The sequence below is a fragment of the Neolamprologus multifasciatus genome, chromosome 6 (assembly GCF_963576455.1).
Source record: "Neolamprologus multifasciatus chromosome 6, fNeoMul1.2, whole genome shotgun sequence".
Classification (NCBI taxonomy): Eukaryota; Metazoa; Chordata; class Actinopteri; order Cichliformes; family Cichlidae; genus Neolamprologus; species Neolamprologus multifasciatus.
The window spans coordinates 31,624,578-31,647,779 of record NC_140444.1 but is presented as its reverse complement, the minus strand read 5'-3'; the positions used below and the strand labels follow the sequence as shown (position 1 = coordinate 31,647,779).

The window sequence follows — 23,202 nt, the reverse complement described above, 5'->3', positions numbered from 1 at the left end:
TAATATTAAATAAATTCTAACAACAGCTTATCAAGTTTAGAGGCGCTGCTGCTGTTTAACCCGACCTCCACTAGTTTCCTCTTTCTGGCGCAAAGCGGGAGATAAACAAGCAAGAGAGACAGGAGAGAGGCGGCAGAAACGCCGATCAGCTGATCATTGATCAGTTTCACGATTGAAGTAGCAGCAGGAGAGGGAGGGGGGAGAATGAGAGAAGAAGAGGCAGCTGACAGCGTAAAGACACAGAATAACTCCAGCTTTTTGTCTTTTTTTTAATTGTAGCTGAAGTACGGGACAAATCGCATTTATTTTCAGCTCAATGTGAAATGCTTAATATTAACTCTGCATACCAGAGGATTCCGTTTTTTACAGGATGGTAGGCAACTCTACTAACTAACCATATGAATAAAATAAAGTTCACCAGTAACATATAGCACCCACCCAACTGTATAGAAACTCCGTCATGCTAGCTAGTACACAGTACGAGTTATTGTAACTGGCTGTAAAAAGTTAGCACAATGAAAATAAACTACACCAAAACTTGTCTGTGAAGGTTCTCAGTCATCCAGGTCATTGTAGTCAAAGGAGCTTGCCACCTCCACAGGACAAGACTCAGCTGTCCATCTGCATCTTAAGGATAAAGGTCACTCTTTCGAGGATGCCAATGTTCACATTTTGGACAGAGAGGACAGATGGTTTGAAAGAGGAGTGAAAGAAGCCATCTATGTCCACTGTGAACAAACCATCTTTGAACAGAGGCGGTGGTTTACGACACCAACTCTCTGCCATCTATATTCCAGTTTTGAGTTCCCTCCCCAGACGCCTTAACGCCCACTCACACCCTGGGCCATCTGACCTCAGGAATTCGCATGATAAGGTGGGGCCAGGTTTCACAATGAACTCACCCGAAACTCTGGCTGATTGGGACCCACACCCAGTTTCACACCTTGGCTCAGGCGATTAGAGGATCATCAGGGGGTCCTTTTGTCCCTCTGTGGGGGGATACTCCCACTAGGTTTATATCTGGGACTCTCCAACCATTTGACCTTAGAACTGAAGAAGCTTCACGGATGAGAGGTGAAACGTCTTCAAGCAACTTAAAGAAGTCCAGACGCTTTTCTTTGCAAGCTCCTTTGACTACACCAAAACTTGGTTTATATCTGACCCAGATAGACTGCAGGTCATAACTTCTTACCAGAAGCTCATTTCACCTGACAGTCGGACCGGCAGCCGCCTTGGGTCTCTCCACCTCCGCCTCCCCTTTCCCCCATCCACCTGCTGGCCTCCACCACTTGCTAATTTTACTGAATCTGTGAAAGCTCCACCATAGCCACTACCAAACAATTGAGTTATTTTTACACGTCTGCCAGCATCTGTCCAATCCGCCACCTTTCACTGTTTACACTGTTACAGAAAAAAAGACAACAACAACAAAACATCGGCCCATTTAAAACGAAAAATTACCATCGGCCCACTAGGCAAATGCCCGGTATGCCCGATGGCCAGTCCAGCTATGATTCAAAGGGTATTATATCTGAATTTGAATTATATTTTGGTTTTCATGACTAGGACTGGTGCTAATTTAAAAAATCAAGTCGATGAAAGTAGAAAAATGTTTTAATATATATGAATTTTATAGTATTTTGTAAACGTAAACAGGGGGTGGCCATTTTTGGCCACGAATAAGCTGAGAGGGATTTTTTTTGTTTTTCCGTCACTGCACAAAAAAACAAAGATGCATAAAAGTCATTGATACTTTTAATTATTGCTATGCATCTAACCTACATCATGGTTAGAAAATAAATCAGATGACATGTTTTATTTGGAAAAAAAAATGGTGTTTTGTGATTTTTTCCATTTATGAGTTCCTAGGATTATGTGATCTAACTGGTATTTAAAGGGTTAAAATTCTGAATTTGAATGAAATTTTGATTTTCATGAACAGCACTGATGCAAATCTAAAAAATCAAGTCAAAAAAAGTGGAAATTTTTCTTAATATATATGAATTTTATAGCATTTTGTAAAGGTAAACAAGGGGTGGCCATTTTTGGCCACGAACAAGCTGAGAGGGAGTTTTTATGTTTTTGCTCTCCCTGCACAAAAATAACAATGCATTATAATCAATGTTGATGTGAATCAATTACATGTCCCAGACTCTACTATTAATAATACAAGAAATTCCAGTAGCACTGCAATTATATAAAATTGTGAAATTTAAGTTTGTCTTCCAGCTAGTGCAGTGGACAAACAAACTGGTGTTTAAAGGGTTAAAAATTTAAAAAGTAATAATTATTTTCTATTTATGAAAAGAACTGAAGTTACTTAAAAGCTTTATGCAGAAAAAATGAACTTTCCATTTGCTGTAACTTTACTCTGCTATCTCATCAATAATGAATTTGATCATCATCTGTTCCCTGAATGCAATTGACACCCTCTTCTCAACGAGAAGCCTGGGCTCGGGTGGGCCTGAGTGTCCTGGAGGTACTTTCCCTGCCAGATACACGGGTGGCCAGGTCGTGTGCCTGGCGGGACTGTCGAAAAGTTAATAGCTATATTGGCAAAGCCCTTTATTAAAATATGCTTTCATGAAATTATTGTTTGTCGGACGGTGGTCAGAGCTATCAGTGGCTGATGAGTGGGACATGAAATGTCACCTCTCGGGACACTGGGGAGGGAGCCTGAGTTAGTGTCTAGAGTTGAGAGATACTGACCTCAATAAACAGCTTGAGGATCTGCGGTTGTATGGTCTGGACACTCAGGTGAGGAGAGGAGCTGAGCTGGAGACATCTGACAGAGGCCCTGGTTCAGAAGATCTTAAACTCCCAGTTTGAAGTGAAGACAGAGCTGAGTGTAAAAGCAAAGATCTCAATTTACTCTCTGAGCTGCGTCCTTATCTTCACCTATGGTCATCAGCTTGATTTAAAGATGGAAAGAACGAGATCACGGATACAAGCAGCAGAAATAAGCCTGTGTGAGGCTCAGTCATTTCATTTTTATTTTTTGAAGACGCAACATCCCAAAGGTGTATATAGAAAACATGTTGATCCGGAAGCATTTATTGAAGCTTCTGAGCTATTTGTGTAATCTTCTCCTGAAGTTCTCGGGTACATTTGGCCTTTCGATTGGGAATTTAACATCTCGTACAAAGTTAAAGACTTTTATTTAAGTTTGGTAGAATTCTATTTCAAAGAAAAACAAGACTCTCTGCTAAGTTGATGACATCACATTTTGAGTTCTAAGTGGATGACATCACACTCCATTTGCACTCCCTGACATCACACTCCAGATCAAAGGATCAAAGGGAAATTGAGCAATAACATTCTATCAAAAGTCCTTAAGTAGGACACCAGCGTGCTCTCAGTATGTCTCAGAACTGTGCAACTGTATAGGAACACACCACGAGCCAACCTTTAGACAAAGATTTGACACGTTAAGTGTATGCAACAAAACCCAAACCCAAACCCCGATCGAATAGAAAAAAATTATCATTCGACATTGTAAGACAAAAGACAAGAAAAATGCAACATATGCAGCAAAACCTTGATCCCCAGGAAGGGACCTCATCGGCCGCTGTTAGCCCTAAGCAGCAAAACCCAAACCCAAGAGGGAAAAACAAGGCACCAAATGAGGGGACTCCATCTGATGCTGCCAAACCAAAGGGTGCAAACAAGAAGAAGATGCAGAAAAATGCAAACCCAAACCCCAGAGCCAGAAACCCTGGACCCAATCGAGGGCCTGTGCAACGTCAGCCCAATGCCCACTTTAAACCCAATAATGGGCCAGGGCAACACTGGCAAAATCCACAGTTTTTGCCAAAACGAGGGCCTGTGCAACATCAGCCCAATGCCCACTTTAAACCCAATAATGGGCCAGGGCAACACTGGCAAAAACCATGCTTTTTGCCAAAACAAGGGCCTGTGCAACATCAGCCCAATGCCCACTTTACACCCAATAATGGGCCTGGGCAACACTGGCAAAATCCATGGTTTTTGCCAAAACGAGGGCCTGTGCCACATCAGCCCCATCCTGACCATAACACCAACGATGGGCCACCTCAGCCACAGCCTCACTTAACACCAAATGATGGCAGTCGTCCATACAATGAGACTGATGAACTGGGTGCGCTGAGATTCCACCTGCAGGAGGCTAAGCACATGTGCAAAACCAATCTTTATAAAATGACAGCTGCAAACCACAAAGCTGCTGCAGCTAAAACTCAGAATGATTGGGTTCGCCTGCAGCTACAGTGCTGCAGACAAAACGCTCAAAAAACCATCCTTGAACTCCAAAAACAGCTGGAAGAGGCTCGTAGAAAGACACCCGAGGAGAACTTCACCCCTGAGGTAAGTGAGGCTCCTGTTCAAGACAGCAACACAGCTGTCACAGCTGCAGAGCTGAGTGTGGACGCTTCAACACAAACTGCAGAAGCTCCACACACAGACTCTACAGACGTAAAAACTGTTCGAGAAGCTGAGTTGGAGGTCCAGTGCAAAAAACAGCAAGAAGAGATCGAACAACTCCGTGAGCAGCTCCTCAAAACTCAAAAGAATCTTGAAGAGGAAGTTGCAAAGCGCAAAGATCAGGAACAAAGAGCTAACTGTGAGCTTGCTGAGCTGAAAGACAAACTCAGCACCAGTGAGGCTCTTTGTGAAAAAAATGATTTAAAGGTGCAAAATTTAAAAGAAGAGCTGGAGAAAACCAAAGCTTCCCACCAGGAAATCGTGGAGCAAAACCTGGAGAATACAACAATCTGCAACCAACTCGGGCAAACAGAGGAAGAAAAGATCACACTTCAGGAGTTTTTGCTGTCTCTGCAAGAGACAATAAAAAAGCAAGAAGACCAGTCCAACATTGCTAATCCTGAAAATTCTCCAGCCCAAAACGAGACACTCCAGGAGAATCAGCCAGAAAAAGAGGAGGCCAGCGCTACCAAACCAGAAAGTCCAGAGGCCCGAGATGACCAAGTGCCAAAAGAAAAACCAAAAAAGAAAAAGGAGCGCAACTGGTTTTGGAGACTATTCACTTAAGTGACTTCCACTCCGTCTCCTATAAAATCACAGTAATATACAACTAAATATTATCAGTCACTTCCAGTGCCAAAACACCCATTTTAAAGCATATTTGCTTTAATATTTAGTTGTGTATAACTTTGTCATCGGCTCCACCCTCCCCCAACCGGTCGTGGCAGATGGCCGCCCCTCCCTGAGCCTGGTTCTGCCGGAGATTTCTACCTTTTGAAAGGTAGTTTTTCCTCCCCACTGTCGCCAATTGCTTGCTCATAGGGGATTGTTGGGTTTTGTCTTTAGTTCAGTTCAATTCAATTCATTTGTATGTAAATACTGTTGGATTGAATTGAACTGAATTAAAGAAGATTTTTAGGAGACGGAGTAGTCACTGAGTGAACCAGGGTATTATAACATCTTACCCATGAAAAACTACGATCAACCAATCAAATAAACAATTGAATTTAACAAAACATTTGAAGTGTGAACATTTTATCTCATTTAAAACATGTGAAAATGTCCAATTATAACAACCTAACAGCAGAAATAAAAATGTTTACATCCTGGTTGAAAACATTGTTCTGTGAATGATATCCACTGTGTCTGTGCTGTTGATGCCTTTTGAAAAAAAAGTCTAAAGTATTGTAGTTGAGTACAGCTCCAGGTTTTGTACAGAGCACTTTCCATTTGCTGTAACTTTACTCTGCTATCTCATCAATAATGAATTTGATCATCATCTGTTCCCTGAATGCAATTGACACCCTCTTCTCAACGAGAAGCCTGGGCTCGGGTGGGCCTGAGTGTCCTGGAGGTACTTTCCCTGCCAGATACACGGGTGGCCAGGTCGTGTGCCTGGCGGGACTGTCGAAAAGTTAATAGCTATATTTGCAAAGCCCTTTATTAAAATATGCTTTCATGAAATTATTGTTTGTCGGACGGTGGTCAGAGCTATCAGTGGCTGATGAGTGGGACATGAAATGTCACCTCTCGGGACACTGGGGAGGGAGCCTGAATTAGTTTCTTGGGTTGAGAGATACTGACCTCAATAAACAGCTTGAGGATCTGCGGTTGTATGGTCTGGACACTCAGGTGAGGAGAGGAGCTGACCTGGAGACATCTGACAGAGGCCCTGGTTCAGAAGATCTTAAACTCCCAGTTTGAAGTGAAGACAGAGCTGAGTGTAAAAGCAAAGATCTCAATTTACTCTCTGAGCTGCGTTCTTATCTTCACCTATGGTCATAAGCTTGATTTAACACTTTGGTCATCAGATCAATAAATTGTGAAGGAATCTGTCGCCTAAACTTCTGAGTGCCAAGCTACATTACAAATTGTTCAGTACTTTCACAGTCCTACCTTTGTTACAAAAGAATATTTGGATATTTGTGAAAATTTTACGTTTGGGTCAGGTAAAATATTATCCATATTTTTGATAGGTTTTTTTCCGTCGTGCTCAAATAGGTTTATGTATGCCTTGACTGCTGCTTGTTAAAAACCACATAGTTAAAATGCTAATATGCTTTTTAATAATGAATTTGCTTATCTGCATGTCTTCCTAACAGGTAAGGGTTAATTATTGTCACATCTGTGTTAAAATATTGTGTCTTATACTTTTCTCAACAATGCAGACCAGTTGAGTTCAGTTTTGTCTGTTTTCTCTTGTCCTCTGTGTGTTGGGAAATAGTAGATAGTTACATGACTTACATACTTTAGTTATACTAGAAAGTAAAGAGACAAATTGAATACTACATACACGTTATACCTTATACCCTGCAAGATACAAGCAGGTAAGACCCCAGGTGCATGTTGTGGGCATTTTGTTGAATGTTTATAAAACGCAATTTGTATTAATTTTTCTTTTTTCTTTAAAGTTGTAAGAATATGCTGACCTACTTTTGTTATGTAAATTTGTAATTCATTTTATTAGAAAAGGTTTTGGAAAGTGATTGGTTTATTGGCTTATGGACCCTCCCATTAATCACGGGATTAAGAGCACCCTGGAGGGGTGTGGTAAGGATGTTTTTTTTTGTTTGCCAAATGTCTGATGGGAACTCGGGAGGGTTAGGAAATGATTTTTTGATCACCTTTGAAGTTGTTAAAGCAAGTTAAGTTAACTTTCGTTTAATTTTAAGTTTTAAGAAGTTATTTGGTTGATTTTTGTTTATAATTTTGCACGAAATAAACAACATATGATTTTAAAACAATGGAGTCAGAAGTGCATTCTAAAACAAACCTCCCGTTGCCACCCACGGCCTTTTCTTGGACTTTTTTTGGTGTTTGGAACAGAAACTTTGCAGGAGCCTTTCCGTCTGTGATAGTTCTTGTTCTTGCTCTTTCTCAGGTTTCCGCTGCCTTAAGGATTCACTAAGCATGTGAACTGTGGACTGTGGCCATCTCCTGATGTACTCATGGATCTTTGTTGTTTCATCCTGGATAATGGTTTTGATGTTCACTTGTCCTTGAAGAGAGAGACTGAGAGAGGGGGGAGAGAAGGAGAGAGAGAGAGAGAGAGAGAGATGTACCTGTGGTTCTACTGACGCCTCTTCCAGTTCTGAGGGCAACAGCTCATAATACTCCACCACTGGGACCTCTTTGGGCTTCACCTTTCACATCTGATCTACTAACGTGTTGTTTTTTTTCACAGGGAGTGCTCTGGAGGAAATGTTGGTAGAGGAAGCTGCCATCCACAAGGAGAAGGCAGCAGTGACCAGACAGCACTTGGACCCACTGCAGGTAGTCGGGCATAGACAGATCTAGGTGTTGCAGAGGTTGCTGTCTGGGAAATGGTCAGCTGGGTGAGTGATGCCATTTGCCAAATCCACACTATTCAAAATGAAAGAAGCAAATGGTGTATTTTTCTTTATGGAGATGTTTGAGGAGACAGCAACACCATTCAAGTGGTCAATGGAGGAATGGACTGTGCACTTGCTGCCTCTTCTGAAGGGGTGGCCCAGATCGACAAATGGACAAAGCAGATGCCAACATGGCCTGCCTGTGGCCAAGGGCGAAAAAATAGGGGAGGCAGTCCCTAATGCTGGGTGGGTACAACCAGAGGTTTATCCTGAACTCTGTGGCTCTAACCAGTCCCCTGACTGACCTCACGTGGAAAATTGGCTTAGATCTGGTTCAGGGGACAGACTGATGGCAAGTCACATATGAGAGGCTGAAGCAAGCACTCTGGAAACTGTCAGAGCATGAACGTCACTATAACTCTGTGGAAAAAGAGTGTTTGGTCAGCTCTTCACGCTATTACGTGCTGGGGTGCCCATTCATCGTCTGTTCAGACCATGTGATGTTGTAAAGGTTCAACCACATTTTCAAAAACATTTTAGGTAGTACAGATGCTGATGGCTGACTTCCTCTGTTGGCGGCATTAAGGTATATGGCAGCTGGGTGCGGTTTGTGGCTGGCTGTCAGAAGGAGAGGAAGGGCAGTGTTGGAGCAGCACCACTGGGAAGAATGGCACACCTGTCATGTATTTGTGCAATTTTTTTTCTCTACCCATAGAAGTTGTGAGCAAGCGGAGGAGACAGATATATTTTTAATAAAAACTTTTCAGGGCGGGCAGTATAAAGGCGGAGGTACGTAAAGTGATGGAGCTATTTTGTGGTCCAGAAGAAGAGAGAAAAATGCCAGCATGATGATTTTAATGTTTCATCGATTCAGTTTTACAGACATTTTGCCAAAGCTCTAAACCATCCAGTACAGTAGTTCAGCTTGCATGTGCATATCATTTGAAGTTGTGTTGTACTTTGCAGGACATGTACAACACATTTCATCAGCTGCAGCATTTCTATTTTTCTAAACACTACTACTTTTCTTACTCTTGTATTTTATTTTCCACTATGATGTATGATTTTTACTCTCTACTTATCAGTTGTGGTGTCCCTTCTGTGATAGTTCATTATTATCCCCATCAGTAAATGCTCCCTTTAAATGATTTTTTGTTAGTTAAATCACAACGATTCGATGCTGCAGTAGATATTAGTTTCAATTTTGTCGACTTCTGCTTCCTTGGCATAGAGCTCAGCTTCGCTGGCATGAAGATCAGCTTCTTTGGAGTAGAAATCTTGTTGATGTTTAATATTAACCTGCATTCTGCTGTAATGAGCTGAGATGTTTTCACAAATGGGACCAGGGTGCATCTACAGAAAGAAGACAAATGATATGAGCACTGGGTTATTTAACACTAAGGATTCAGTTTTTGCCTCATTCAAATAAAGAAATTACTTTTTTGCAAACGTTGTACATTTTGCAAAACGTTTTGATGTATGATATCTATCAGATTTAAATAGGTTAGTTTTTTTTTTCCTTTCATTCTTTGTATCCAGTAAAACACATTTTTTTATTTATTATTGTCATTAATGAAGCTAAAAGTATTTCTTATTATTCAATTAATCTATGGAATAATTGATGAAATACTGAATTACTAAAATAACCAATAGCTGCAGTCCTAATGGCTAGCAATTCGTGCAGAGGATGGTGAGAATTTTTTTATGGATAACAGTTCAGTGGTCTCCTCCCCAAAAGAGCTTTAGATGTGTGCAGATGCAGCTGATGACACTGTGTCATAATGTGAATGTGTTTTAGTCACATAAAAAAAAATACAACTGTTGAGTAGAAACATGATCGAGGTAGGTGGTGAGCTCCAGTGACAAAAAGGCTACAAGAGGTTAGGATGTAAGTGAGAAAAAAAAGCATGATGAATGACTTTAAAGTTTTTTTCTGTGATGGAGAATAAATTATTTTTCCTGTGAAGAGAAAATGAGAGGTTTTTTTAACCTGTTTGTTATCTGAAGTTTCTTGTCTTGGAGACTGACTGGAAGTCCTCTTTTTTCTATTGCACAAAAATAAATAAATAAAATGTTAAAACATTTGGTAAATGTAGTGATTTTTTAGATAGCGCTTCTCTACCCTCCTGGAGTACTCAAAGCACGCTATACAACATGCCACATTCACTCTATGCTTTCTCAGTAGCATACACATTCATACTGTGATGGATGCATCGGAGAGCAAGTGGGAGCTAGTATTCTGCCCAAAGATATTTGGCATGCAGACTGAGGGAGGCAAGAATCGAACCACCAACCTTTTGATCAACAGATGACCTGCTCTAGCTCCTGAGCTACTGCCACCCTGTTTCATATCACAGTTTAACCATGACAGGTATGACAGATGAGACAGTGTAGCTTACCTCCTGCACCAGCAGACAGTGAGAGGTATTAAAACCAGCAGAGCAGCAGAAACTCCTGCAGCTGCTGGTGTCCATGTTCCTGTGATACTTTGGACAGTGAGAGTCTTTGGAGCAGAGCTGATATCTTTGTTGCTTTTCACAGCACAGGAGTAGCTTCCTGCATCCTCCCTGCTGACTGGGTCTAGGATCAGATGTTTGTTCTGGTTCTCTCTCGGGGTCAGAGGTCGACTGTTCAAGTACCAAATGTAGTTTGTGTTGTCAGTCAGAGGACAGCTGGTACTGCAGGTCAGTGTGACTCTCTGACCCTCTGTCACCACTGCAGAAGGACTCATCTTCACTCTCAGCTCTGAAAGAAGAACATACAATAATAATAATAATTATTATTATTATTAGACTCCAGAAACCGCCAGTGTCATTTTTAAATCATGTTTAGAGAGTAATGCCATATTTTAAGTGAAAAAACATAAAAATTTACTGAAGCTCAGTTCTTCATTTCTGTGACATTTTACAGGGATTGTTTGCTTTATTTCATTGTATTTGTCTGACAACTGGGGTTATTAATTCCTTTTCAGCTATTCATGCCATTATTGTTACTGTTCTAGGTTACGTGTGGGTTATATAGATGTTTTTTTAATATTCCACCTTGTGATATTTGCTCAATCCAACATGAAACTTTAATGACTATCATTTTCTTAATTTCTGTGAATAGGAAAATGAATATTTGTGTGTATTTGATATATATAGCAAAGTGCTAATTAGAAAATATTTGATCAAGATTATAAAATAGTTTTATATATTTTAAAAGACAAAAATGATGTTTTTTTTCACTTGATCTGACTGTACAAACAAAAAACACTGAAAGGGTGAATTTTTCTACAAAAGGAAAATGTCTGTTTGCTTTTGATCCTTGCTCTGTAATGGAATATTTTCACAGTCCTGTTAATGAGTAAAGTCTGCTGAGTGAAGAGTTTAGATTTACCTGTGACAATCAAAAAGACTCCAGGCAGATCAGACTGTGTCCATCCTTCATGATCTCTCTTGAATCTGAATGTGTATCCTCCTGAGTCATTCTTCTTCAGGTTTTTGATGGTCAGGATGTGTTGGTTCTTCATGTTGTCCTGATACTCCACATGACCTGCAGCCTCAATCAGCTCTTCAACTTCCACTTTATCTTTTCTCCATTTTTTACTCCAACATTTAAACTCTGACTTCGTGTTATCAGGATGTGAGTATTCACTTGTGATGTTGACTGAAGATCCTTCCAGAGCACAGATTCTTTGAGAGCACAGGTCCTGGTTTGTCCTCCATTAACACCTTAAACAGAAACTTTCTTTAGAAAAAAACCTTTCTGTCAAAAAGAGAGAGATATTCTGTAGTTTACATTAGGAACTAATCTGAACTCAAAGTTGTCATCTATAAATCATGTAGTAGGATTAGCTATGGTTACTTTCATTCTTAAATAGGCACAAATAAATAATCACTGATACCTGTGATGTAAATGATGACACTCACAAAGAGACGACAAACATTCCTGAACGGCATGATTGTTGTAGTCCAGACTTTAACGTTTAACATTGACAGTGAAAGCTTGAATAAAAAAAAAAAGTGAGTCATCGGTCACCTAAGCTGTTCTCCTTTTCAGAGTGAAAGGTTAGGGGGGGAGATTGACTGTTATTCAGTGGTTTCACATCTTGTGCAGCTTTGAAGCTAATACCAAACTTCCTTCCTTTTCCTTTCAGTCTTTTGTGTCTTTTGACTCTGCTGCGTGCACTTGTGTTTTAAATAAATGTGCAATACATAGTCACCTCGGGTGCTTTAAGCTGTTGAGAACAAAGCTGTGTGTTAAAGCTTTTGTCCATATCTAATTATGGTGGTTTATGGTTTGTGATGAATACAAATGTCTGCGGTGATCAAGAAACCCCAGATTCAAGCTCACTGTGCAACATGAACTGCTGTGGAAATGCAGACTTTTTTTTGATACTGGTTACACATGGGTGCTGGGTGTGGCCTAAAAGTGACAGCTTTTACCACATTTGAGCAACACTCAGAAGTGACAACAGGTCTTCAACCACAGAGATAAACACTGTAAATTTTTAAATAAAAATTGTGTTCAACATTCACTCTTGTTGTTTCCTGCCTCAAATTCTGTGATTTATTGTTTGAATGCTGAAAAACAAGCACAATTTCAGATTCCTTTAGCACCTTCTCTCTTGTTCTGTTGTTTAGTATTTGAGACCAGAAGGGACCATAATTACTGCTCATTGTGTCAGCAACTCCATGTTTAATGCAACAGTCTTGATGCTGAGGGATCTGATCATCTTTTCTGAGCCATTCTGCACACGTTGGTAACATTTTCTATTGTTCTCTGCTTAACCCTCAACAAGTGAGGACTGTAAATGTCATTACTCATTTATGTTATGTGCCAAGTTTTTACCAATCTTTCTATATTTTACACTCAGGGACAATTGATGTTAATGATTGCTGGTTACTAAGAATTTAAATACTTTTGGTTTTACTGTCATATTTTTACTGTTACTATCAAGTGAGGGTGTGTGCCAAGCAGCGAGAGAACCCAAAATGCAGGACTTGGCAGACAGGCTTAACTAAACTCAGACAGCTTTATTGCTGGAGCTCAGGAACAAAAACCTAAACTGAAAACTTGAACAGAGGGGAATTTGAATAGACTTGAAAAGACATGAGGCTATGGGGGAAAGAGACACTGCTGGGGAAAACAAGGTGCAAGTGAACAGAATCAATTAATGAAAAAGAGCAAAGAAAAACTGAACACAACACACACAGGGCAAAAGACTATCAAAATAAAACAGGGAACCAACACTAAGACTCAGACTAACACCTGATTTTGACAGGCCAAAGAAAACACAAAGATAAACTCACTAAACATGGACACAGAAACGTAGATGAGGCATAGACAACACAGGAGGACCAGAAAAACTTGAGAATAACAAAGAAAACGATGAATACAAAATCAGAATGAAAACCTAACCAAAGCAAAGGTAATATTTAAACTAAAAACTACAAATGGTAGTGATATTTCCCAAACAGAAAACGCTGGGTACAAAATCCGGGATCGTGACAGTTATAGCATTAATGCTCATAATAAACATGGACAAAGTTCCAAATAATAACACCTTTAACAGAAACATTCATTAGAAAACAGCTTCATTATCTCATCCATCTTTTTTACATTTCTATCAGTAATCTGTTGGCATCTGTGACCCTCAACCTGCTGTCCCATCATGCAACAGCAAAGAGGATGGCACTGACCACAACAGACTCATAGAAAATCCTGAGCGTTGTCCGATACATGTTAAAAGATCTCAGCAGCTTCAGAAAATAGATAAGACTCAGGCCCTTCCTGCAGAATGCAGTGGTGCTTTTAACGCAGTCCAGTTTATTTTCTGACATGAGTGTGTTGCTGATCTCTGTGGAAGACACAAAGTGTTGAAGACGCAGATATTGTGGCCTTTCTGTCAGGTAATCCACAATCCAGGACACAAGAGAGGCATCCACATGCATCAGTTTATCAGCCAGGAAGGTTTGAATGTGGTTATTTGCTGTCTCAACTGTTGTGACATATCGATTGATAGACAAAAAATAAAATAATATGAAATATAAAATATGAAACCAGACAATTCTGGGGGGCTCCTCTCCTGTTTTTTTTGTTTTTTGTTTTTTTTTGTCTGTTTTGCAGTTAGAGACACGTCCACTAGAGGACAATATTATCATATCTCATGATACAGTAATGCTGAGGGATCTAATCATGTTTGCTGAGTTATCCTGCTGGTATTGGTAACATGTTCTATTGTTGTCTGCCTACCTGTTATCAAGTCTGCACAGCAGAAGATAACATGAAATGTTATATGACAGGTTTTCACAGTGGTTAGCACTGTTGCCTCACAGCAAGAAAGTCCGGAGTTCAATTCCACCACCTGGCTGGAGCCTTTCTGTGGAGTTTGCATGTTCTTTCCATGTTTGCATGGGTCCTTGTTCCTCCCACGTTCCAAAGACATGCAGTTAGTGGGGTTGGTAATTCTAAATTGTGCATTTGAGTGCGAATGGTTGTCTGTCTCTATGTGTTAGCCCTGTGACAAACTGGACAGACCCTTTCCAGGGTGTACCCTGCCTCTTACCCTGTGGTAGCTGGGATAGGCTCCAGCAGAAGAGAATGGATAGATGGAATCATTGGTTGCAGGAAACTCACCTTAAAGCAGAACTGGTTTTACACGTATTTGCACTTGTTTTCTGCCATTTGTTTGCGGTTATAATGGTGGATTTTCATATGACAAAGATTCCAAATGTTTAGGTTAATAACATGTAATTAATTAATATTAGAAATGACATCATTGCTTATATAACCTTGGAATTTTTCAGTAAAAATAAACATGTATTTCCAATGAAAGTCGTGAAAAACATAGTTATCAACTTAAATATACAATTTATGTGTAATCCTGTTCTCTAAACTTTTTTCGGAATTACTCAGTATTTCAGGACACTTTTCTTCTCTCCTAAGAGATCTTGAATTATTACTCATTTATTCTATCGCACCTACTAATAACTATTTTTTTACATAATAATTACATCCTAAGTCACGGGCTGTATCAACACTGTCACCTAACTGTGTGATGTTTTTGAACATTCTGATAACAAATAGTTTCTTTAAGAGATAATAATAGAAGGGAAAATGGGTCATTCAAACATCAAACATTCAAAACATCTTACAGAAAAACCTGAAGAAATAAGAGACAAATGATTATTCAGATAGATCTTCACACTAGTTTTAGCTGAAAGAATTAAACTACTACAGCACTTTTTTAAATATTTATTAATACTCTTAAAGGTTATTGATTTAAGTTAAGCCGTTATCAGTTCATGTATGGTTCAGAAAGAAGAAATGATGACTTTAAGTTTTAACTGGTTTGAAAGCTCTAAACCACGCAGAAAGCAACAACACAAAGCTCACAAGTAGGACAGTTTGCAAGTTATACAAAGTTAGCAATAACATTTTTACATTGTCTTATACTTTGTACACAACACATGCATTTCATGATCAAACATCTTTAAATTTAAAACCACAAGCATTTCTACTTTTCTACTCATTTCTACTGTATTCTATATGCCATTAACAGTGTGATTGTTGTACACTCTGTACACAACAGCTGTGGTGCTTTTTTGAGTTCTTTTCTGTGTAAAAGGCAGTGACTCAATATTGGATGTTAGAGTATAAATCAGCTGTATTGGAATAGAGTTCAGCTTGATTGGGATAGACTTCGCCTTCATTGCAGTAGAGGTCACCTTGATTGGAGTCAAGTTCACCTTCATTGGAATAGAGATGAGCTTGTTGGTGTGTATTGACAGGCATTCTACTGTAGTGAGCTGAGAAGTTTTCATTTTCATATATGGGATTATGGTTGACCTGAGGAGACAAAAAACATAACCTCCCATATGGTACAAATTTTACACCATATGGAAGGTTAAGACATTGGTGAGATAAACAAGACAAAAAAATCTATCCACACAAAGGATAAATGATCAAGTAAAAGAAAAACAGGATTGTTGGATGCACTGTGTTGTGTACCTGCTGTTTGTTGTCTGATATTTCTCTCTTTGGAGAATGACTAGAAGCCGTCTTTTTTCTGAGTGTCAAACACAAAAGGATATGAATGAATAACAGATTTCAAATCAGAGTTTGAACATGATTGATCTAAAAGAGAACACAGTGATGCTCACCTCCGGCAGCAGAACACAGTGAGAAGTATTATTATTATTAACAGGAGAGCTGCAAAACCTCCTGCAGCTGCTGGTAGCCATTGAGCTGTGGTGTTATCCTTGTTGGTTTTAACACCACAGGAATAATTTCTTATATTCTCCCTGCTGACTGGGTCTAGGATCAGATGTTTGTTCTGGTTCTCTCTCGGGGTCAGAGGTCGACTGTTCAAGTACCAAATGTAGTTTGTGTTGTCAGTCAGAGGACAGCTGGTACTGCAGGTCAGTGTGACTCTCTGACCCTCTGTCACCACTGCAGAAGGACTCATCTTCACTCTCAGCTCTGAAAGAGGAACATTATTAAATTATTAAAAACTATAAATCTCATAAAAAATTTCCCAATTACCTTTTTTTTTAATATAGGATAGCATTTTGATGGGTAATGTGATACAGGTCAATGTGGAAAGCAAAGGACAGTCAACAGTTTACCAAGAAGCACTTTTTCTTAGGCCAGCTAAAATGTGATGATCAGTGAAATTTTGCTGATAGCACTTTTACATTCAGTATTGTTTGCTCAGGTTTACATTAGGCTTTTTAGGCTTTTTAGTGTAAAACACTGAGGCTCTTAAATGAATGAAACATCTTAGGTTATCTTGTTAGGAGACTGTACCTGTGACAATCAAAAAGACTCCAGGCAGTTTCAGCTCTTTATCATTTCGTTTCAGGATGAATGTGTATTCTCCTGAGTCACTCTTCATCAGGTTTTTGATGGTCAGGGTGTGTTGGTTCTTCACTTTGTCGTGATACTCCATACGACCTGAAGGCTCAATGGGTTTTTCAAGTTCCTTATCACCTGTTCTCCATTTTTTATTCCATAATTTAAAGTCTGGTTTCATGTTATCAGGATGTGAGTATTTACTGATAATGCTCACTGAAGATCCTTCCAGAGCACAGATTCTCCTGCTGACATAATTCACTGTCCAGCAGTTTTTATCCTGAACACCTGAAATATAGATTGACGATTTAAAGTTGACTGTGGTGTCTGCATGTTGAGATAACAGCTTGTTATTAATTAACAGAATTAATAGTTTTCTTTTATATTCACAGACGTCATCAGATTGAAGATGCTCATGACCTTTAATTGCACAGTAAAAGTTGTTTTTCAAAGAACTTGGAGTTGAAATGCTTCTTATATTTTCCCTATAAAGTTTTCCATTTTCATACCACACATAGACAGTTTGAGGGTCGATCAGAGGACACAAGCTGCTACAGGTCTGTGTGTTCCCAGGTGTCCTTACAACATGTACCACTGAAGAGATGATGAATACAGTTTCGTCAGTCACTATGTTATTATGCATATTTAATAAGTTTATGTGTGTCAGTTACATGGTTTTGTGAATGGGAGCAGATTTATAGAGGTGAGTTCAAAGAACAACGGTACTTGAACTCACTTCTCTTTTCATTATACGAGAGCGATCTGTGTACTCATTCTGTCTTTTCCTCATCAGGGAAGTTTTCAGTTTAACGCATTTTCATTGACTGCATCCACACACTTCAGTAATAATCTTGGCATTCTACTTTTTTCACCCAAAGCATAATGTCATTCACGTATGACCTGGAACATAAAATTGTTTCATTTTTAAAAAATACTGGTGACTGCCAGTGCTACCCCTCAGCTTCTTAGTAGATGTACCTATGCTGTTAATGTGAAAGTCCTAGTTGAATTTATTCCTGAATTATTGCAATCACAAAATTTTCAGAAAACTAGAACTTTGACCTTGACCTCGAGGTCAGTGTCACTGAGATTCAAAATCATCAAAGATTTTTAGTACATGTGCCTTTTGTAGCAATTTGGAAATCCTACTCGTTCTCGCATTCACAAATCTCAGTGTCCATGCCAACTGCCAATAACATCTTTTAACCCTTCAGCCTTTTTACAGCTGAGGGGTTAAAAAAGTGAATGTAGAAACAGTGTTTTTCAGAGATCAGTAAGAAGATGTGTTTGTGTGTTCACCTCTGGGAAATGTGATGGAACAAGGCTCATGTTCTGATCCCTGCTGATAAGGACACATTTCGCTTTTAGTGTACGTCACATTGAAGCATGTTGATGTGATGGAATCTGGATGTGAAAATAAATATTAAAGTATTGAGTATGTTTACTCAGAATTATTTGACTTAGTTTATTTATAGTTTATTTTGTAACACACTGAACATCATGACTCACCCACAGAGACTTGAGGGGCTCTGAGATCCTCGTAGCCTTTGACAGCACAGGAGTATGTGACTGCTTCCTCACTGCTGAGCAGCTCTTGGTACCAGGGAGACCAGTCCTCATAGAGAAACTCTCTGTTCTTGTACCAGATGTAGGCTGCAGGCTTTTCAGTCAGAGGACAGCTGCTGCTGCACATCAGTGTTACTGTCTGTCCCTCTGTGGCAGGAATCACCTTTACCTGCAGCTCTGAGAGGATCGTTAATAGAAAAAATATCAATACATTGATTATTCATAAATGAGTTCTTCACGCGTTTGATAAAACCACTGTACCTGCAACACTGAGAGAAATTCCCCTTTTGCCGCAGTCTGATTTGTCAGCAGGTTCTCTGCAGCAGTAAATGTTTGCATCATTCTCTGCTAGATTGTTGACTGTCAGAGTCAAGTTACTCTCTGCTGACATGCTGTACTTTCCATCTGCAGAGGTCTCAATCTTGAAGCCCCACCTGTGTACACTGTACCAGTTCATGCTTGAAGTTGGATGTTGACGTGAGCAGGACAGATTCACTGATGAACCTTTCAAGGCACAGATGCTTTTTGTTTGTCCCTGAACACCTTTAACAGAACATTTGATTAACAAGCATCTGTGCAGATTTACACAATTTCTATAACATTCATATGTTATTCTGACAATATAAGTTTCATGCATTTTTCCATGCAGCACTCTGAAAATTGCTAATATATTGCAACGTTATCAGAGAACCATCAAATGTTTTGTTGTAAAAAGTCACAGGGTCAAGAAATGTATTTAAAAAAAGACCACCAAAGATTTGAGAAGAATCAAACATGTTATTTTCCATTGATTTCATATTAACTGGAAAATTATAGTACTTCTTCTTCTGACCGAAACCCTGTTGAGAACTTGTGTGCCCTTCTGAAATGGAAGATTTACAGTAAAGGAAAAAATTGCAGCTCTCCGAACATTGTCTGGGAGGTTCCGGGTGGTGCTGCAGAAAACATTTGATCATTGAGAAATCAAATAACCAACAATCTTCAACTTGAAAGTAAATTCACTGTTTTGGTCAATAACTTTTCTTTTTTTTACGTCAGAAATGTTTATTTATACATTTAAAGTTTTAAAGTTGTTTGTTTTGTCATTCTCACTTCATTGGGTGAAAATAAACAAATGAAATGGGGAAATATTCATTTTTCATTTAGTTGCATAATAATTCTGCACACTAATAGATAATAAATGTGAAAATCTCACTTTTACTTTCTTAAATATCCTGATTAGGTGCTGTAGTTGTTCGAGAATAATCATTTACGGAGCTATGTGAGCCAAGCCGGGAGTGAGTTAGTATGGGTTAAACCCAGTGATTCATGGCACTGAAGCAAGGCCACTTTTAGTACATAATTCTGAGAAACTAGCAGCTTATGTAATAATAAAGTGTACTTTTTTAGAAACAAGTGGCTGTGAAAGGACAGGAAGACTAGAAAAGACGATCTTACGGAATACAGCAAAATTCCTTCTTTTAGCATAAACTAAACAACGGTAAATATTCATTTTATACCTACATGTCTCAAATATCTACAACTGTAAAATGTTACCTATTGCAGCATTTACACTGATACATATAAGTAGACATTGAATTAAAGGATCTGGTAAAACAGAATCTTTCCTACCTGAGAGACAGAGAACAAAAACCCAGAACAAACATTCAGCTTCTGTGAAGAACATGGCTGTTGCAGACTTCACTATCTAATCAGAACGTTGACTAATGAGCTTTCAAAAACTTCAGCTGCTGTCTTATTAAAGAATGATTGCTTAAAAGCAGAAGTCAACTTCTTAAAACTACAAAGTCTTATGACCAAATGGACATGGAAATTACGGCAAATATGTGTGCATGCAACACCTTCAGATCACTTCCTCCTCTTGTATCAAATTAGTGCAGCAGCAGGGCCGTGCAGAGAGGTTTAAAGGGGCGGGTGCTCAAAGTTAAAAAGGGGCACATTGAACCAGGCTGAATAACAACAACACACATTCATCAAGAATCTAATATGGGCAACAAGGCAAAGCAAACGTAGCCGATGTTTTACCTGATGGGTACAATGTTGCCGTAGAGGGGTTGCTGTGGATAGTGCTGGAGGGCAGGGCTGTGTTGATCTGAGAGTGTAGACATTAAAAAGTCCATAGGAGAGATGGTAGCTGATTAAACAAGTGTCATGAGATAATAACAAAATGCAAAGATTGGTGACAGCGCTTGGAACCATAAGGCAACAAAAAAACTGTGAGAAATAATTTAGGCTCTGCCTGTGAATCACTCTTTGCTTCTCTTCTTCCTTCCATCCCATCATTTCATATATCACTCTCCACTTGCTGTCTATCTGAGAACAAGGCACAACTTGCTATTGCAATAAACTATAATCTAATTATCCACACCTAACAACTCTTGCACTTAATCTATAATAAAATGATGACAGAAAAATGTTATAGCACTGCCTTTAGTAGCCTCACACAGCTCCTACTGTTTCCTCCTCATGTCCTTACCAGGCATGTCTGGACATTGTTATATCATGAGTAATATTTTTTTTAAATCCATCTAAATAAAACACACACATGCACGCACACACAGTGACATTTTAGACCTTCTTCAGAATACTGTATATACTATGGGCATCACGGTGCTGATCCAGAATCCTTACATTATTATTTGTTACTAGAGCTACAATAATAAAGCAATGAGGAGGGAGAAGTAATAAATATGAAATAATGTATTTATGATGATTCCATTTGTTTCACTATCCACTCTGTGCAGGGCAAAGCTTATTACATTTTTAAACTGTAGAGATACAATATTTTACTGCTGTAAAATCCAGATTTTGTCTTATTTAAAATATAAATCTAATATAATCTGCTTCTTAATGTATGTTCTTTAAAATACAGCGTGTGTTTTTTAATATATTATAATTATAATAATGCATAATTATGTGGACATGCATATTAGATCGTTTTTTAGTGAAATATAATCCCTCCAGAAAGGCAGGAAAAGCCCGGAAACTTACTTTAAAACTAAATATGTTCCCTAAAACGGTGACAGAGCTACAGACCCATGACAGCCTTACACAGGTAGCCAGCAGCTATGACCAGCACTACTTGTGCAGTTAATAAAAGGACAGGTAATGTTTGTCACGCTGTTGCACACGCAGCACGCTCGTTTGTTTCAACATACCAACGTGTACATAATAAGCTAATACTCCTGTGTGCTATACACTACAGTGTACTCTGTACACCTACTTACTGGTTTTGTCGCATCAGTCTGTGTCTCTGAGTTAACTTGTGTTTCTCCTACAGCTCTGGACCGCAAAAAATGCGCGTGCTCTTTGTGAGCTCGTTCCCGGCTCGTAACCAGCGCGTTCTGCCGTCAAGAGCGATCATTGGTTAAATGCGATCATGTGACTGATGCAAGCCATATCCTTTTATTTAGCAAAACTGTGATTAATAGTTAAATATTATTGTTGAGGGGCACAGACAGGACTCCGCACGCCCACACACACAAAAAAAATAATAATAATATTTTTTTTAAAAAGTTGCCTCAACAAAAGGGCACTTTGTGGTTAAAGTTGGGGTTTTTCCCTTCAAACATGTTGTACGGTACATTTTGTCCATCCACAGAGAGCTCACTCTGAACACAATTTCCTTTGCAGTCTATTGTGAACCATTTTCTGCTTGAAGTCAGATGTTGATGTGAGCAGTGCAGAACCACTGATGAACCTTTGAAAGCACAAATTCTGAGTTGTGCATTTCGTGGAAGTTTTAAAATAAATTGCAAACACCCGGTAGGCATTATTTGAAGTGGGTTTAAGTACATATTATTATATGGAGAAACTCTGGTCAAACACCTAAGCAGTCTCTGAAGATGGGTGCGGTTCACTCATGTCTTCTATGGCTTGACCAAACTAACAGAACAAGAAATTCCAAAACATCACATGAGTCTATACCTTCAGTTCAGCTCATCCTTTGAAAACCTTCCCTTTGAGAGCGAAAGAGAGAAAATTATGACCATGTTTTCTACTTAGACGTTGCCTAAAGATTTACATCCCAAATCCTCCATCCTTATTCCCTGAGATAAGGACACAGAGTCTCACTACCTGTTTTACGTCTCACATGAACTTACAATCGACCCACTGTGTTTGTGATAGGGCATAAAGACACATTTGTAGTGTCTATTCTACATGCATATAACTAAGTGAGAAAGTGATATTACTATTACTAAAGTGATCAATATATGAGAAAAGAAATTTGCCACCACATGCTCCATTAACACCATGAACAGAAACTTTGATTAGCAAACAGCTTCATTATCCTACTATTGTTATCTCTCTTTATTCAAAGATTAATGATAGAAAAGTCACAATCTTAAATACTTGACTTTAGGAATTAATATGAACTCAGATTCCTCAAATTTAAACTGTACAATCTGTAATTTTTTTCAAATATTTCTTCTTAGGATTAGATAAAGTTATTTACAATTATTATATAAGGACTCATAAATAATCACTAATACCTGAGATATAAAAGATGATACCCATAAACAGGCAACCAGCATCTCCCAACATCATGATTGTTGTAGTCCAGGCTGTAAGTGTAAAGCTAACAGTAAAAGCTTGAACCATAAAAGAGACAGAGTAAGTCATCGGTCAAACTAAACAGTCAGTTTAGAGTGAAGGTGAGGGGGACAGAATGACTTCACGTTGACATTAAGCAGCTTTGAAACTAAAACGAAACTTCCCCTTCTTCTTTAATGTTTTTGTGCTTGTATGCTACGTCTTGGCATTAAAAACATTTCAAACCAAAATCACTGCTTGTTTCATCGTGATAATTTTTGTATCAATAAGTATCAACTCTGCTGCATGCAGTTATGTTTAAATGCATTAAACATTCATTTGAGATGCTTGAATTGGTTGAGCAGAAAGCTGAGGAGGTGTTAAAACTGTTGTCCATATCTGATGATGATGATTCAAAGTCCAAACTTTAATGATCAAAAGCTCGAGTGATGTTGACTTTAATCTGCTCTTAAAT

The 23,202-nt window shown here is 38.9% G+C and overlaps 2 protein-coding genes across 3 annotated transcripts; both read right to left on the bottom strand.

Annotated features, from left to right (window-relative positions):
• Positions 1-8,954: 8,954 nt before the first annotated feature.
• LOC146517362 (uncharacterized) lies at positions 8,955-11,731 on the bottom strand. The gene is made up of 5 exons (XM_085163148.1): positions 11,702-11,731; positions 11,169-11,481; positions 10,190-10,535; positions 9,781-9,835; positions 8,955-9,143 (listed from the first exon to the last, which is right to left on the bottom strand). The coding sequence occupies exons 1-5, from the start codon at positions 11,729-11,731 to the stop codon at positions 8,955-8,957; spliced, it is 933 nt and encodes a 310-aa protein (XP_085019274.1).
• A 3,314-nt stretch (positions 11,732-15,045) lies between these two features.
• LOC146517361 (sialoadhesin-like) lies at positions 15,046-19,945 on the bottom strand. 2 transcript variants are annotated; one of them, XM_085164190.1, is made up of 8 exons: positions 18,456-18,831; positions 18,138-18,371; positions 17,928-18,032; positions 17,019-17,222; positions 16,584-16,916; positions 15,938-16,256; positions 15,786-15,843; positions 15,046-15,623 (listed from the first exon to the last, which is right to left on the bottom strand). In XM_085164190.1, exons 1-8 carry the CDS (start codon positions 18,829-18,831, stop codon positions 15,411-15,413), a joined length of 1,842 nt encoding a protein of 613 aa, XP_085020316.1. In that variant the 3' UTR covers positions 15,046-15,410. The 2 variants fall into 2 exon arrangements, with proteins under 2 accessions (XP_085020316.1, XP_085020315.1); XM_085164189.1 differs by adding an exon at positions 19,806-19,945 and having other exon boundaries at positions 15,614-15,843; positions 18,456-18,737.
• Between the last annotated feature and the right edge of the window lie 3,257 nt (positions 19,946-23,202).

Excerpts from the sequence above, each read along its gene's own strand:
- LOC146517362 (XM_085163148.1), bottom strand. The coding sequence starts at position 11,731 with ATGCCGTTCAGGAATGTTTGTCGTCTCTTT. Across the intron at positions 10,536-11,168 it reads AGTCTTTTTGATTGTCACAG|AGCTGAGAGTGAAGATGAGT; the intron begins GTAAATCTAAAC and ends TTCTTCTTTCAG. Across the intron at positions 9,836-10,189 it reads ACTGTCTGCTGGTGCAGGAG|AAAAAAGAGGACTTCCAGTC; the intron begins GTAAGCTACACT and ends TTTGTGCAATAG.
- LOC146517361 (XM_085164190.1), bottom strand. The coding sequence starts at position 18,831 with ATGCATGAAACTTATATTGTCAGAATAACATATGAATGTTATAGAAAT. Across the intron at positions 18,033-18,137 it reads AGCCCCTCAAGTCTCTGTGG|ATTCCATCACATCAACATGC; the intron begins GTGAGTCATGAT and ends TTTCACATCCAG. Across the intron at positions 15,624-15,785 it reads TATCAGACAACAAACAGCAG|GTCAACCATAATCCCATATA; the intron begins GTACACAACACA and ends TTGTCTCCTCAG.